The 17195-nt window shown below is 38.7% G+C and overlaps 1 protein-coding gene across 3 annotated transcripts in view; it reads right to left on the bottom strand.

The window, feature by feature from the left end:
- fstl4 (follistatin-like 4) overlaps positions 1–17195 on the bottom strand; it is a 206657-nt gene that overhangs the window by 59145 nt on the left and 130317 nt on the right. For all 3 annotated transcript variants that reach the window (XM_040032271.1, XM_040032269.1, XM_040032270.1), the window contains exons 5-6: positions 13239–13429; positions 9060–9180 (exon numbers count right to left, since the gene is read on the bottom strand). In XM_040032271.1, the coding sequence (XP_039888205.1) occupies positions 9060–9180; positions 13239–13429 (312 nt within the window). The remainder of the gene's footprint in view (positions 1–9059; positions 9181–13238; positions 13430–17195) is intronic.

A 17195-nucleotide genomic window follows, 5' to 3' on the forward strand; every position in this document is an offset into this window, starting at 1 on the left:
GCAGAAAAGGCTAACATTGTTATCTTTTTACAAAAAAAACAGTTAAACATGAGAGGTTTTTGGACAAAGTTTGTGTTTTTTCCATTGTTTAAGCCCTGCTTCCAGCCAAGAGTGATACCATATATGCCCCATAGCTGCAGAAAAGGCTAACATTGTTATCTTTTTACAAAAAAAAAAAAACAGCTGAACATGAGAGGTTTTTGGACAAAGCTGGTGTTCTCCATTCTTTAAGCATCGGTTTGAGCACCGTTTAAGCACCGGCACCGTTTCAAAAGTACCGGTTTGGCACCGGTACCGGATAAAACCTAAACGATACCCATCCCTAATCTGAAATGACTGTTTGCTGCTTATAAGTCTGACTGCGTTGACCTTACAGACTGCAAGTACAAATAATTATGACCACATGCACAAGATTATGACCTTAAACATGTAACTAATGTAATATATATGTATATAGACTTCTGCATCATCAATGTGATGAAAAACCAAAATAAATGGCACAATACATTTAATAAATTGCTACATATTTGCTACAACAGTAGCAAATATGATCCAAATTGAAACTCATATATGCAAATATTCATTCTTGTTTTATACATTCATCTATATAATAAAGACTTCACATATCCACTTTCAAAAAAATTAATTTCATGGTTTAGGCTTTAAAGTGACTTAATATGGATTTTTGATTTTGGGGGGGATGGGGCTAAAGGTCAGCAGCCTTTGATCACAGCTCCCATTTGCTGATCAAGATTTAAAAATCAACCTACAAAATAACCAAGCATATTAAAATAAGATCAGCCAAATTGTACAAATGTAAATATCAGTGTATGAAACATTTCCATTCCAAGCCCCTGCAGAGTACTGGATTTCCTTCATTCTTGTTATTCAACTCAAACCTAATCATTCCAGTCATCTAGGTAGTAGTGCAGCAATAAAAGTTAATTTAAAAAGTGTGAGTGCTGTGAAGTTTTATTTACTTATTTTTTCAGTATTCCCGTTGCTTTATGTACATGTTTTATATAATTCCTACATAGCTTTTCTATATATTTTGTAAACTAAAATGATCCAGATAATCCATTTTAGTGCTGCTATTCCTTATGGTAAACTCGTGGCTCCAACTCCATATTGAACACTGTGACACAACAATAGTATTGACCTTCTCCAATAAAGCTGTATTTAAAGAGTAGAGAGATGATGGCAAATAACAGATCCTACCTGGATCATGTGTAATATACCGCTTGCTTGCTCATTTATTTAATTATTTGGCGATTGGGATAGGAAAACAAGAGAACGTGAATATCACAAGGAGTAAAAGACAAGTCCATCACACTTCATCAACTGCAGGTAAACAACCCTCCAGTAACTCTAAAACCACTCCATCAAAGTCAAAGTTACATTTTACTTACAGGTACAATAATCAGTGTTTCTATCAAAGCACTGCACAGACAGTATTTATGTCAAGTCTGGCAGATGTTTACAAAGCATGAATGTCTCAGTTGAGAATTTCACTGAAGAGTGCTTCACAGTGCCTCAGATGCTGTGCACATTAAGTGTATTTATAATACCATAAAATAAACTGATGGCCCACTGCCTCTAGTTATCCATGGGGGACATCACTCACGTATTATTATTTTTGTGTTTAGATGCACACAGTGTGCTGTTTTTGTATAAAGGAGCCTCAACAGACTCCATCAGAATATTCTTTTATGTTTCACTGTTGCCTTTTCCTCGGCTCATCTATTCGTCTCTGGTATGTGCTTAAGATGTCCACCTGTGTGCAGCGTTTGCACCTGGGGATAATGCAGTCCTGTATCTCACACCGCACACGTTTAATCCTTAATTGTTGATCGTGCGCAGGGTTCAAATTGCTTACTTTACTCTACCTTCCTCTGGCTTTATGTTTCTCTCTGCTTGTTTCCTCTTTGACTTTATGTTTCCCCTCCTCTCTCCTCCTCTCCTCCTGGGAATTAGCTGCAGTGGGTAAGTGTTGCACTAAATAAATGACTTGGAGATTAAACAGACAACCACAGTTGCCATGGCAACTAACTGGGCATCTCTCGCTATTGTATTCGGAACACTGCTGGATGACCACTGGCTGCAAAGACTGTGGGTCTCTCGGTGTATATGAAATGCATATTTACATGTGGTTATGTGAATGCCTATGGTTATGGGTTAGCAGTATTAAATATAGTGTTATTATAGTGATATAGTTTTATATAAATATACTATTAAATATAACTGGGATAAATGTATTTTAACATGTGCAGCAACAGTGATTTGAAAGATCCAAGTAACGTGCTACAACTAAGGCCCACAAGATGCTATCCCCCACAAACACCCACTCAGCCAGCCACCCACACCCAAACACATGCACACACCTCCACCCCGTCTAGTCATACTTTGTGTGTCTTTTAGCATTTCACTTTTGGACTATCTTGGATCTAATTAAGATGCAAGCTGCTACTGATGCAAAGTTAAGCCACAGCAATCTTCAAAATAGATCTCTCTCAGTGCAACACATAAAAAGTAGAACCAAGATCTCAACTGTCTCTTACCTGTTACTGCAGCTACCTGACACTGGGTAATTACCCAGAAATAGAAACGGCACTTGGAAGTCACCAAAAAGGCCCTTATACACACTGGCAATTAGCTTTAAAGGTTCACTGAGCAGTAACGAGGTATCAGACACTGGCCAGGAGAAATGAAAGGAAATGAAAGGAAAGGAAATAACAAAAGTGTAGGTATCCTTTAAGACCCCTCTGAGAGAATGTGTAACCCAGGCAAGTAAAAAAGTAAAACGTAACATTGCATTTGAACCTTGATCTTTCACTAAGCCTAACTGCACACGTCTGTTGCCAAAATCTATCCAAAAAATAAGTGAACAGAAAATGGGGATGGAAAATGCAGTTAAAGTGTAAATGCACCAAAAGAAAGTGTAAAAAAAAAAAAAATCCTGTGTGGGATTTGATCTGCAGTCTCTTGTGCAAGTGGTGACTGACTTACGCCTCCACCGGGCCCCTAAAGTCCTAATGTGAATGATTTTGCTCTTTAAAATTGAAAACACTTAACCTTGTGTCCATGGGCACGAATCGAACTTCCCTCAGACTCCATGACAGGTGTTGTGCACAAAAAAAGGGGAAAATCATGTCCAGGAACACGAATCAATAGATTACATTTCACGATTATTTCACCAACTGCTACAAGGCTGCAATGTGAACTAGGTAAGAGGAATTTGTAAGTAGAACTGAAGTGGAGAAGGACATGGTGCAAACAAAATGGCCAAAAACACAATAAAAAGCAGAGGAAAGACTGATGTAATTTTGAGTGTGTGGGTGCTGAAGACTATTCCAAGACCTTCACTTCAAAGTCACTTTGCTGTTGACAGCTTAGCTGGAGGTCGCTCACTCACACGGCTGTCAGAGAACAACAGGCTCACCATGTAAAACTGACATCCGATCTCAGCAAGATCATTTGTGCAGATTAAGAGCAAACTCGAGTAGCACAAAAGATCAAACCTTGACAGGAGCTACATAAAGATTTTATCTTGCAACACGGACATCCCTTAAAGCTTTTTTGTCCATGTAATCTGTAAGCGTGATAGCATGGAACCCAAGCTCAGCAGGAAACATTTGAAAGCATCTACCCAGAGGCGTGGATAATACACATGATATAGAAACAAACTCCCTACTCAGGGATGATGAAATGCAAATTATAGTCTATGTTAATTTTGGTCTTTGAATACCTACATATGTGTGAATGAAAATCATGTGTTTACAGTCTGGTTTTCCTTGGTGCTTTGGCCACTGTCTCGATGACCACCTTTGCTCCTTGATAATCATCATATGTCATTATTATAACATTTTACTGACTGCAAAATGTATTGATTCAGCTGAAAATGAACAGATTAAATAAAGAATCTGGTAACCTTGAGATACATGAAACTCTGTTCTTATTCAGCCGCGTTGAGATGTGTTAGGTTTAATTAAACTCTTGGGGTTAACCTCCCTTTCACATTTGCTGCGCTAACATTAAATCATTTTTTTTTCGTTATCTATCCATCTAATGCAAGCTTCACACAAAGTGGGATACAAACACAATTCCATGGGTCATTTTTCAGGGCTTTGCCATTTTATAAATGAATACAGATAAATTCATACATCACCCTTTATGGGGGTCACACATATTTCACATGTGCAATTCACCAAAATACACCTGCTAAGGTTGTACAAAGTTCCTTCTTCAACCTATTAACCTGCATTTATTTAGCAAGGCTGTTCTAAGTCTCTTACATATTCAATTGCAACCAAATCATTTTCTTACCTCTGTTTTCACTTTCTGTTATTTGTCCCAGCGGCGACAAAGAGGAGCTTTCTCCCCCTTTGTCTCTCTTTTTTCACCAGTACCACTTTCCACTATCGTTCTTCCACTAGCCTTCTCAGAATAGCCAATTCCCCATATGATGCTCTCTCCCCTCCCTTCTTTTTTATGCCATCCTCCTCTTTCTCACTCTCTTTTTACCTCTCTGTCTCAACTTCTCTCCTTTGATTAATTAGTCAGAGCCGCTGAGTGGCCCTGCCAGTGCAGCCCAGCATCACAGCATAATTCCACTCTTAGTTGGCGTCACGGAAAACAAATACTCACAGTTGAGTAAATGCTTAGAGGGAAAGAACTGCATGTGGGAGAAACATGGAGAAGCAATATGAACCACAGAAAACCAACCTGGACCTAATTAGAAGCTTTCCAGCTGTGTACTTTTGCAAATAAAATAAAAAAAAAATATGGAACCAGTGGTTCGTTGCACTGTCCCTCAATGACTAATGGCTCTGTAAACATGACCTTCAGCTTCGGCAACCTTGGCATGCACTACATACCAACATGCCTCCAGCATTTTCTATTGTAAAGAAAACCAAAAAAAACCAAACAAACAGAAAAAGCAAGATGAAGTTTAGGCTACTCCTCTGATCAGGTACAATATAGTCACAAACCTCTGAGATATCAGTGTCAGAACTTCTCATCTTTTCTTTTAAAACATCTTGCTGTCTTTCTGCTGCTGCATTGCTGTTTCCTTCACACATTGCATCACTTTCCTATCAGTCCTCTGGTCCACTCCTGTTGTTTTCTTGATGATTGAGAGTCAGTCATGAAGACTTAAAATAAACAAACAGCTGAAAAAGGAGCAGAGGCATGTTCCTGTCCATTACTGTTTATCTTTCTCTGCTGTTTGAATGCTCTTCTGTGCACAGACTGAAGGACCTCCAAAATTCCTGCTTTTTAAGTTTTCATCTATTAACGCAAATTCAAATCGGAGGATTGTCATGATATTCTGAGAGTTTCAGCTTTAAATAACACAGCCTTTGATGAAAAAATACTAGATATATTTATTATTAATAATTATTATTACACAATTCACAAAGGTTGCACTATATTGTAAATTTCTAAAATGAATAGGAACGTAGAGAATCCACACGTTATCATATCACACTAGTGTGTTCTACCTTTCAGTTAAAAAGCATGCAGTTTACTGACTCCATGTACGACATAACCTATACTGAAAACCACAATAGCTTGAAATGGCACAATTAAAATTGCAGCATAGATATCCCAGTCTCCACATTTGCAAAAGGTTACTCGCCATAATGCGCATGCAGTCCACGTATCACCCCAGGGCAGCTCTATATACTACACATGTATCCTCACAGGAGCTCTGACCTTGTGCGTCCACATATATTACATCTGCAGGCTACAGATATCTCTCAATAAGCCTGCTCACTTAGCAGTTTCAATTCTAATGCACTGTGTTGTCTTTTACCGAACATTTAGGTAATGTGAATCACCTTGGCACGCGCATCACTGACACAGTCCACGAGGCACGTTCCTGCACATTTATTATTGTGTAATTACAGTGGTTTTAATTTGGACACAAAGGTCACGTGTACAAGCAACCGACTCCTACAGAATGTTGACACTGTAATAAATGTTGGGAAACAGAACCCTGTTGAAACCCTAAACCATTAGGAGGCTACAGAGCTAATTTAAAGCCATTATGCTGTTATCTCTGTCCCGCAATATGCTCTATGGGAAAGAGAATGTTGATTATTCAGTAAAGCAGAACAAGAGGTCATTCTTTTTCTGGCTCTTCTGAGCAAAACCTCTGAATTAATGGTGTGAACTGCAAAATAAGCAATAAAAGAGAAAAAACAACAACAACTTTGCACTGAAATACCAACTTGAGTAGCTTTTTACCATAAAATGGCAAAAATATCAATCTTATATTTTTTAAAGCATTTCTTTTTATTAAACACATTAGATGTTCCTTCTATAATGATATACCTCTATTTGGTTTCTTAACTTTTTTTTTGGTACCTTCAAACACATTTTGAAGGTACCATGAGTAATAACATGCAAATTGTAAGTGATTTCAGAGAAAAGCAATGGGTATCTTGACCAGCGCTGGTCATTGTTCTGTCAAATGTCCATGCACAGGCAACTGAAATTAACGGGACATGGACACAATAATCAAGAAGACAAAAACTGCAGATTCTAGTGACACAGAGTAAAGCTAGCTTCCACACAATGCAGTAAATTACAGGATAGATTCAAAGATGAAGTGCTTATGAGACAGACCACTTTCACTTCGGTATGTCTTAATTTATATCTAGTTTTGGATTTCACTGCTTGCTCTTAAAATTTCACAACTTGCAGATACAAAAAACATTTTTCATTTATCTATCTTTGTTAACTTTACGAATCAAACTGAGTTATTGTGGTTCAGCATTAATGTAAAATTAATAAATAGTCAACTGTAGTATGTTCGTGAACGATTAAACACCTGGTTTACAAGAAACTGCTGATCAGTCGCAGTGTCTATCTCAACAGACTAAAGACCAAAAATTCACAAATGTTGCAGGCTGACTGCTTATTTGGGGCAAAATATAAGCTATTCATCATTTTTGTATTCAAAACTGTTAAATGACCTATGTTAAATCTGTGCAGGTGACAACCACTGGAAATACTGGAGATACTGGAAATACTGGAAAGTTCGGTTGTCCCTAATTGCGTTTTCTGCCTACCTGAGTTCTCGGTTTGTATCTTTTGCTGCCTTTTCACATGATGCACCTCAGTAGGTTTTGCCCCATGTTCGTGCTGTTTGGATAAGAGCACTATCTATGATACAAATATAGATGTGATTGCTGCTTCTCATTTCTGACAAAGCATCAGTAAATCTAATCAGTGTTATTCTTTGATTTTAATTCTAAATCTATGCCCTTGGAGACAAAAATAGGTGTTTAAGTGGGATCCACTTAACACAGGACACAATGACAGTTAAGAAAAGTAAAAAATAGGTTAAAAAGAACCCTGCTGGGATTGTAAAAAGGTAGAGTACAAGGGTAAAATCAATAAGAATGTAATCATCTAAGGAGTATTAGCAAAGCACATATTGCCCTCTATTCAATTTGTGGTGAAAAAAAAAATATTTATCTGACAGCAGGACAGAGCTTTGAATGGTGGTTTACTTGCTTGGTTTATACATTAAATAAGGCAAAGGCAACATGGAGGGGCAAAATAATAAAAATAATAGAAAAACACACTGTGTTTCATAACAGAACAAGTTCAGAGACTGTGGGAATAACAGTGAAGCTCGAGTTGGCTTCTTGGAAAATGGCCAAAGGGTTGTGATTTTTACATCAAAGCTACAGAATAGAAGAAAAGTACCAACAGAGAGAACCATGAAAACCAAAGAAAGACTCCTGAATATGCCTTCTAACCTAGTGCTTTGAGGTATATGATCCCCAAAACATGACTAAGGCTTGTATTTAAAATGTTCGCCCTGAGATCAAGCATTTGGCTGCATGGAAGAAAATCAATGCGGGGAAAAAAATCCTTCTCACATCATTTAGGTTAATTTTTCATTTTTCCAAACTTGCGTCCATATTGTAAATGCCCACCCTGTTAAACACACCTGTGATTCCTGGCTTTTTGGTTTCCCACACTACCCTCCAATGAGACCTCGGACTGCATCGCAGAAACACACACATACACAAACATGCAAACACACACAATTTAACACCATCAACATTATCCAGAACACCAGATGTGCCACTCAAATATAATTGCTCCCCCTCGGTGTTGCCTTTCTGCAGCCCAACACTTAACCTTGAGTGTCATCTGATCAATAGCTTGTGTTATTGGTCCCTGCCCACTTCTTCAGCCGCTTGTCAAACATAAAATGCATTGACTAACCTGGCCTAAAATGCTGCAGGCAAACCTGTAGGTAGATAAATACCATGCAATGGCTTTTCGCTGCCCATCTGGAAGGTGAAAGGACTGTAACCAAATAATAGCAGGATGGCTTCCACTTAAACCAGTCATTAAGGGGCTAAATTAATGGTAGAGCTTAACGGACCCGCACAAGCCAAAGGTAAAGCTTTGGAAATGGCCACCTGCCATAACTAGCTGCTGGATTCATCAACTTTATTACCATTTTGCAGCATAGTTCAATACAGTTTGAACTTACACGCAAGATAATGATCAAATTAGATAGCGAGTTTGAGAACAAGATTTGCAGCAGGTTGCCTCTGTGTCTAGCAATTTTCATGCTGGTGCTATAGCAACATTAGTGACGGAGTTGTGATTTTTGGTCCTAATAAAGTGGAACCTGCATGCTCTCAGCTGCCACTCAGCCTAAACCCCAAAGGCTATTATAGCTCTTCCAGATGATTCCAGATGCAATTATCAATTTATCTGTTCCAGGAAATCTTTTATCCTCAGAACTGCTGTGGAGAGGCTGATTGAATTGTGATGTTGTGAAATTCTAAAATGTACCAACAGTAAGTACGTCACCCGTGCCTTACACATATTTTTTGTGCCATCTTTTTTAACAAATAAATGCCTTATGTGGCTCGTTTTATGTATGCATCTACTGGAAAAGTGCACATTTCTATACTTTCAACTGTTTAGATTACAAAATGCTATATGTTAGTATTATATGTACATATTTTAACAGATTAACTGTGCATTTTTTGTAAGGGGAAAAAAAAGGATAGAAAAATATTTACGGAAAGCTGTGTAGAACTCGTGGAGGCTGAGATGGCCATCGTTGTTGTAGTCGTCATAGCGTAGCAGGTCTTGCATGGTGCACTCCAGCAGGCTGTCCTCCAGGTGCTCTTTCATGGAGATCTAACACATATACACACACACAACACAGAATACATCCATTCAGTCATCAAAAGGAAACATCTAGAGGAATATGAGGAAAAATACACAGGTGCCATAGTCCTACATCTTATTATAGGCTTTATTTATTGTTTCTCTCTTGCCTCCATCTTTTTATGATCCTAAGCTATGTGTAGTAAGAAAGAACCACATTATTCATACTCAGAAGGAAAGATACTGTACAAATTGAACTTTTCTGTATCACTTTAGTAGCCTAGTTTCAAATACTGAAGGGGAAAATCACAGAATCCTCTATTTAATTAAAACAATACTTTTTACATTCACTGGTTATTACTTTTATAAAAGTGATATATTAGTGATTAAACCTCTAATAGAGCCTTTTTTATATGAAGATTTTATTTTGACTTTGCTGTGCTATGAGGAGAGAAATTGCCACTTTTTCCGTATTTAAAAAAAAACAAACAGCACTGTTCAGCTGTCTCTCATCATAATTAAATACCAAATGTACTATATACAAGAGAATCAGACTCACAACTCCTGAGTGTACTTCCATTCTCATTAAAGGTAGTGGATTAAATATGTAATCCGTCATGTTAGTGCTATACTGATTGCCTTTCCTTTTTAAGAGTATCTGGTCCTGCTACTCTTGCATACTGCACCTGAGTTAATTCAAAGATGTTCCCCTGGGAAGACTCACCACTCTCACATCCATTCGCTGTCATTTATGAGTCCTCTTTTGCAGTAGTAGCAGTACTTCACTCTCAGGGGAACCATCTTTGAGTGGGTGATGTTTAGCAGTTTTTAGGAAGTTAAACAAAAAACTCAGCCTTGCTTATTCTGTTAAAGTTGTTTCTTCTCTAGAAATAAGAGAATAAAAATGCTTCTCAGTGTAACTCTATATTTATCAAATGCTGGCCCATGCTAGAAAGCTAGACTGCTTATGTAGCATTTATGGAGGACACCTCACCTAATCTTTTTAGTTAGTGCCAATATTTATGTGCTTAGAATTTATTATAACAGCAACAACAAAAACGGTTGCACAATAAATTCTGGAGATTGAATCCTTATGTGGTTATTCTATTTATTTATTTAGTTATTTTGGCTTTATTTTCAAGGTTCAAGGTTCAAGGTTCTTTATTTGTCACATGCATAGTTATACAAGTATAACACACAGTGAAATGTAGGCTGACACGCTCCTCGACATGTGCAAAAATTTGGGGGGGGGGGTGTAGAGGAAGAACATTATATATATATATATATATATATATATATATATATATATATATATATATATATATATATATATATATATATACACAGACATATAGTATATACACTGGGTGAATGTGCAGTAGTAGCAGCAAGCGGGTGAATTCTGTATATTAATATGAATAGACATCTGACTATTTTACAGGAGACAATATAAACATATTTAAAATTAAAGGAATTTGAAATGTACATTGTGCCTTGGTTTAGTGTCTGGAAGAGTCCTGTCTCAGTCAATTATAGATGATGTGAGAGGGCGGGTGTGTGTGTTTAGGGCACGGATGGCTTGGGGATAGAAGCTCCTCTTGAGTCTCTCTGTCCTTGCCCGGAAGATGCGGAACCTTCTACCAGATTGCAGAAGTTGGAACAGTTTGTTGCCAGGATGGGACGGGTCCTTCAGTATCTGCGCTGCTCTAGTCCGGCATCTCCTGGTGTAGGTGTCCTGAAGCGGGGGGAGAGCAATCCTGCAGCAGCGTTCTGCTGTACGGATCACTCTCTGGAGAGCTTTTTGGTCCTTCACACAGCTGTTCCCAGACCACGATGTCATGTTCTGTGTGAGGATGCTCTCCACAGCGCCTGTATAGAAAATCCTGAGGATCTTTGGAGAGACCCTGAACTTCCTCAGTTGTCGTAGGTGATACAGGCGCTGCCTAGCCTTTTTGGTCTGGACCTGAATGTGGGCAGACCATGTCAGGTCTGAGGAGATGTGGACACCAAGATACTTGAAGGACTGCACCCTCTCCACTGGAGCTCCATTGATGATGATGGGCTTGTAGTCTCTGTGCTGACCCCTTCTGAAGTCCACCACCAGCTCCTTGGTCTTGCTGACGTTCAGCTGGAGGTGGTTGTCCTGGCACCACGATGCCAGATTCTTCACTTCATCCATGTAGGCCGCCTCATCGTTGTTGGAGATGGCACCCAACACCACTGTGTCGTCAGCAAACTTCACAATGGTGTTGGAGCCATGGGTGGCCACACAGTCTGAAGTGTAGAGGGGGTAGAGCAGTGGCGAGAGGACACATCCCTGAGGTGCTCCTGTGTTGATGGTGATGCTGTTGGAGAAGCACCTGCCCACCCTCACCACCTGAGTTCTGCCAGTGAGGAAGTCCAACACCCATGCACACAGACGGCTGTTAAGTCCCAGATCCCTCAGCTTTGTGAACAGTCTGCAGGGCACTATTGTGTTAAACGCTGAACTGTAATCAACAAACAGCATTCGCACATAGTTACCCTGTTTCTTGTCCACGTGGCTGAGAGTGGTGTGTAGGACGTGGGCGATGGCATCCTCTGTGGATCTGTTGGATCTGTAGGCGAACTGCAGCGGATTTTTCTAAAATTTTCTAAAATTTTTTCTAAAATTTTTCACAGATTTTTCTAAAATCTGTGAGCTGAGACCCTTGTAAAAGAAGAGCCAGTCAATATTTGATTTAATATATCAAGGTACAGTTTGATACAATAATAATAATAATAATAATAATAATAATAATAATACATTTCCTGTAAAATATGTTTTTAGGTCAAAAAACTGCTATGCTAAGCTTATTCCAGCTTAGCATTTATCTCCAGCTGATTTTATATGGTCTTGGACATGTCACATGGCATAATAATGGATATACCAAACTTTTTTTTTTTCATGAGCCAGCCTGCAGCTGACTGCAGCCATGTTTTTCCTGTCACAGATAACTCTGTCCTTAGGCATTTGAATTAAATATTTCAAACCTAAGGACAGGATTTTACCCTCCAAGACCATCTGTGACAATAGACAGATCCAAAACTGGAGACAGTCTGGAGGGATGACTGGGATTCATCTTTGATTCTTAAAAGCATTATCTCTGCGAAACTGAATTTATGAATTCCTCAGGACGTGAGTGTCCAATCTAAAGATTTCATGTGGACATATATCAGCATTAATTATTCCCTCAATACAGATCTGTCACAAAAGGCAGAAGTCACTGAAATTCTAAACTTGGACAACACTCTGGTTGCAATATAAAGCCACAGTGAGATAACATGAGAATAATTACTGAAGTCTAAAGAGCTTGGAAAGAGCTGAAGCACTTTTGAGAATTCATTTCAACCCGTACTGAGTTTATATTCCTTTGGCATCATGCAACCTTTGTCTTTGGATGCCCACATAATAATAAAGAGCAACAGCAAATTTAAAATGCACATATAAACATCTGTTCCTGCTCCATGTCTGATGTCAACTATGGCTAACATGGTTTACTGCATATTGGCACAATGGCAGTCACTGATATCATAGAACTGGCTAGGTGGAGTCTAATTAACACGCATCTCTGATGCCCAATTCAAGATGCCAGATGACACTCACTGTGATTTAATTGAGTCAAATATCAATGCCAAATTTTTCCCATCAGCCCTGGGTAGGAAGACAGCTTTTCTTATTGTTAAGCAAGATGACTAAATGTTCCAGCCACTCTCACTTGTAACTTGATCACACTGTCTTGATCATTGGTGTAGATAAAGATAAAAATGTGGTTGACTAATTCCCCACTGTAAGCAATACAGGCTTCTATTTAAAGGATCACATTATATATAATTTAATAGAATTTAAAAAAAAAAAACCCCGTTATTTTAAAAAAGTCTTTTTTTTAAAAGAAAAATCTGCCAGCATTTTCTTTTTGTAAATTTGCACAGTGATACATTTAAACTGGAAACACTTGTTGGAGACAAGTCCACAAACAAAAACTGTTACAAACACTTATGGGAAACAAAACACTCCCAGCCATTTATCTCTTCTTTCACACAGCTGTGTTGATTCATTTGACACTCACCTTTTCCAGTTCATCACTGATCAGTCGGCCATCCTGGTTCGCATCCAGGTATTTAAACATGGTGTCCACCAGCGCTCTCTTCTCCTCCATGTCTCTCTGCTGATTTTGCTCCCCAGCCTTAAGCGCTTTCGGTTGCATATCCAGCAGCATGCTCTTCAGCTTGTTGTACTCTGACATGGTGCATGCATTGCCTAGAAGAACGAACACAAACATGGGGGAGAAAAAAAAAGACATTTGATTAACCTCAATTGCACAAGCCGAAGCCTTTGGATTGTAGCTTCAAATTGGATTTAATGTGTTTGCGTGTTTCCGAGTGGGAGGAGAGGAAAGGAAGGCAAATGGGACAGATAATGTGTCTGTTCGTACATCCGTACATGTGTCCTTGAGTGTTCACTCATTTAAAAAAATATTCGTTTTTTGTTTGCATAATTTGTCTGACAGCTTTTCTGTGCAGGAGTCCAACTAATTACAAGTAATCCTTGAATCCAAGTGAAAACAATAGGTACACATTCCCATTTAGACCCTCTCAAGCTTCTTGTACTGCTTTTCTAAGGGATTAAAGCTCATGCTTTAAACCAGGCCTTTTTTAATTCTCAGCAAGGTTCTGTTTAATGATGATGTGCAACAAAAACTTAGAAACCACAAAGAAATCATGCAACCTGTGTTTATTCGTCTGTTGTGAGAAACGTTTGGAGTAAAGAACAGACAAAAAATAAGATCATGTTGTTATTTTGCTATTTTTGTGACCCTCCTTTGGTTGTTTATCACGTGACTTCGTCTGTTGGCAGTATGCTATGAGAAGGTAAGGTCAAGTAAGGGCTACTTGCAAGTCAGAAGCACAGTAAAAAAAGTTTTAAAATTTTTATATAACTAAATCTGAATATGACATCCATCCCCAGTTATTGCAGAGCAGGAGATCCCCCTCTGAGAGTATATAGAGATGGATCTCACTGCCTAATGTCCTCCGACAACTCAACAGCCACGAATGCTAACAAATGCAAAATTAAGGGACATGATGGGCTTAATAGACTCAGAAGTTTATTCCCAGCGTCTCCTTTTGATGTCAAACCCACAGCAGGGCATAGCACTGCCAAAGCATGTCTACATTTGTTAGCCCAGCTGTCACTGCAGCAAAGTTAACACAGGTTCGACTGGGCTGCAGGAAAAGCACAGTGTTCTGCAGTGTTAAGGTGCATATTAAAGAAGAGCATATTTCTATTTGTATGAATACAAAATGAAGGTTTCTGTTGTCAATGAAGTCTCTTCTGCAAGAGAAAGAGAAAGGCTTTCTTTTTTGTTTAGTGAAGAAAAACAGAAAAAAGCTTAACATAACATAATATAATACCTGAACCTGAAAACTGATTAAGGATGAATGACCGCAACACATGATTAAACATGGTAGTAAATAAACCTCAGTCAAGCTTAAGTATACATTTGGGAATGTTTGCTCTTGTGGCTCTTGATGTCCAGTGCATCATAAAAAAAAATTTAAAAGATAATTTGGAGCTTGTTGGAACAACAGTTTGGGGGTCATTCCTGCTTTGATGAATTGCGTACCGGAGCTAGTGATAACATATGAAGTTATGAAACTGGAACTTGAGGTTACTGTGGCCTCTAATTTGTAGTACTCAATTCTGTTAATCAAGCACATCTATCAAGCAGTCACGCTTGGTGGCAGAGGTCAGTTTGAAAAAACAGTAAGTTATAGAAAATAATCAAACCAATAAATCTCAGTTATCTCCTGTTTATTTCTGGAAGGACCGCGTCATGCGTCGCACATAAAGCTGGCAAAGATGAAGCCAGAGAAACACACGCACACCCTTAAGGCTGGTGACCCTCCTACTTATTACAAACCAAAGACTCGCACAGCTGTACAAAAAAAGAAAGACAATGCACACTCTTCTCTGCATGCAGGCAGTCAAGTCAAGGTCTTGGGTAAATCCCTGTTCAATGTTATTCCTTCAAGGGGAATGAGGCGTGAGATGGCTCAGACATGAGGGATCATCACCTAACTGTCATTCTTATCCCTGTGCTGGAAGGACAGAAATAAATTAACACACACATCCCCCACCAAGCTGATTTACATCTTGTCATATACAGTAAGAACAATCCTATCTTTGCTCAGACTTACTGTGGTCCCCTAAGTACATATACAGGGAGAAACAAAAGTATTAAACAATATTATTTCTGCTGCTGCACATGTTAAAAAGATTGAGTGTTATGTTAGATTTTGTGCCAGTGCTTCTTAACTGAAAGATGATAATTAAATTCTGATTATTTTAAAGAACTAATGAGCTCTTTCCCACTATAAATACACCTTTGATACATGGAGAGAAAATGAATGTTACACCTGAAGTAAACTTGAATGCTGGAGTGAATCGTGCTCCCTTTCTTTGGTGTAGTGAGCGTCCTTTGATTCAGCCTTTCCCCTTCTGCTGAGCACAGCAGCTGCAGCTGTGGCAGAGAAATATCTGTCTGTATTACAGTGCATCCACCCCTGACTCTAACACTGTTTTATTGTTCTAGAGGGACCAGGACTCTCTTTATTGCCCATTTGAAATGTTAGCTGCTTAAGTGAGTGATCCGAAGCTGCTCGCACCATGGACGCTCAATGTCCCGGAGACGGAGCTACTCTCCACTGTTCACAGCATCCTCCAAGCGCTTACTTTATAAATGTCAAGCAGGGGAAAACAAACAGAGAGACAAAGAGCCAAGGAAGAAATTCTCTTTCAAAAGGGAATTTGAAAGCGCTGCATTAGAGGACAAAATGTCATGGATATTTAAAGATGTGATAACTCTAAAAGGCACAAAAAAACAGATTATTCATAAGATGCGATAATGGGGGGCAGCAAGAGAGTGTAACAAAATACAGTATTGTTAAAAGAAATCTTGAGTCACCACTCATTTCCTTTTGTAAGGAAAATTGGAAATAGGTGCAATGATTTACTGAAATATGGAAACATGGAAATACAGTAAGAAGAAACTGGAACGTCAATATGACCACAGCCATCATCACCTTTATTCTTTAACACAGCCTAAATTCTCATAGGCAAGCTGTCCTTCAGTTTCATTAAATAGTCTTCAGGAATAGTTCTTCAGACTTCATGAAGGACATTCAGAGCTCCTTGTTGGATGTTAGCTGCCTTTAGTTCTGCTCTCTTAAGATGATTCGTAAGATGAACGTTCAGGTCTGGGCTCTGGGGAGGCCAATCCATGAATGACAGTGTCCCACAGTGTCTCTTTCTATCCAAGCACGCTATTACTGCTCTGGCAGTGTGTTTGAAATCCTCGACATAGTGAAATATGAAGCTGTTCCCAATCATATATTTTCCAGTGTTGTAGATGGATCAAAATCTGAATAGTTTTCAGGATTTATATTTCCATTAGTTTTGACAAGATCCCAACGCCAAAGGCTGAAATTCAGCACCAATCCATGACATAGCCTCCACTGCGTTTTACAGTAGATACTGATATGATGATACTGTAGATACTGTTGTACCTCTCTTCTGACCTCCGCTTTACATATTGAATATTTGAACCAAAAAAACTCAAATTTGGATTAATCCCTCCATAAAACTTGTCACTGATTTCCGGTCCAGTTGTTTTATTGTTGTTTTCCTTTCTTAAAAATGGCTTGGTGGCAGTCGCGCTTCAACTTAGACCATTTCTGATGAGGTTTCACCAGACAGACCAAGTCATATGGCCAGCTGCATCTCTTCCTGTTTCGTCGCCCACTTCCAGCTTCCTCATTTTTTAAATGACACTCTATACACCTTGTGGACAGTGGTGGAAAAATGTGTTTTTCAACTATTTTATCCCTGTCAAACGTTGGCATTTTTCATCGATTCAATTAAAGAAATTAGGATAAAAATGTTGGGTTTTTTTTGTTCAGTTTTTTAAGAGAAGCTGCTAGTAACAAAGTGACTAAAGATACAGTTTAAAACTGGTCCTTTGCTA

This window comes from Simochromis diagramma, unplaced genomic scaffold (genome assembly GCF_900408965.1).
Source record: "Simochromis diagramma unplaced genomic scaffold, fSimDia1.1 OVJJ01000216.1, whole genome shotgun sequence".
Taxonomy (NCBI): Eukaryota; Metazoa; Chordata; class Actinopteri; order Cichliformes; family Cichlidae; genus Simochromis; species Simochromis diagramma.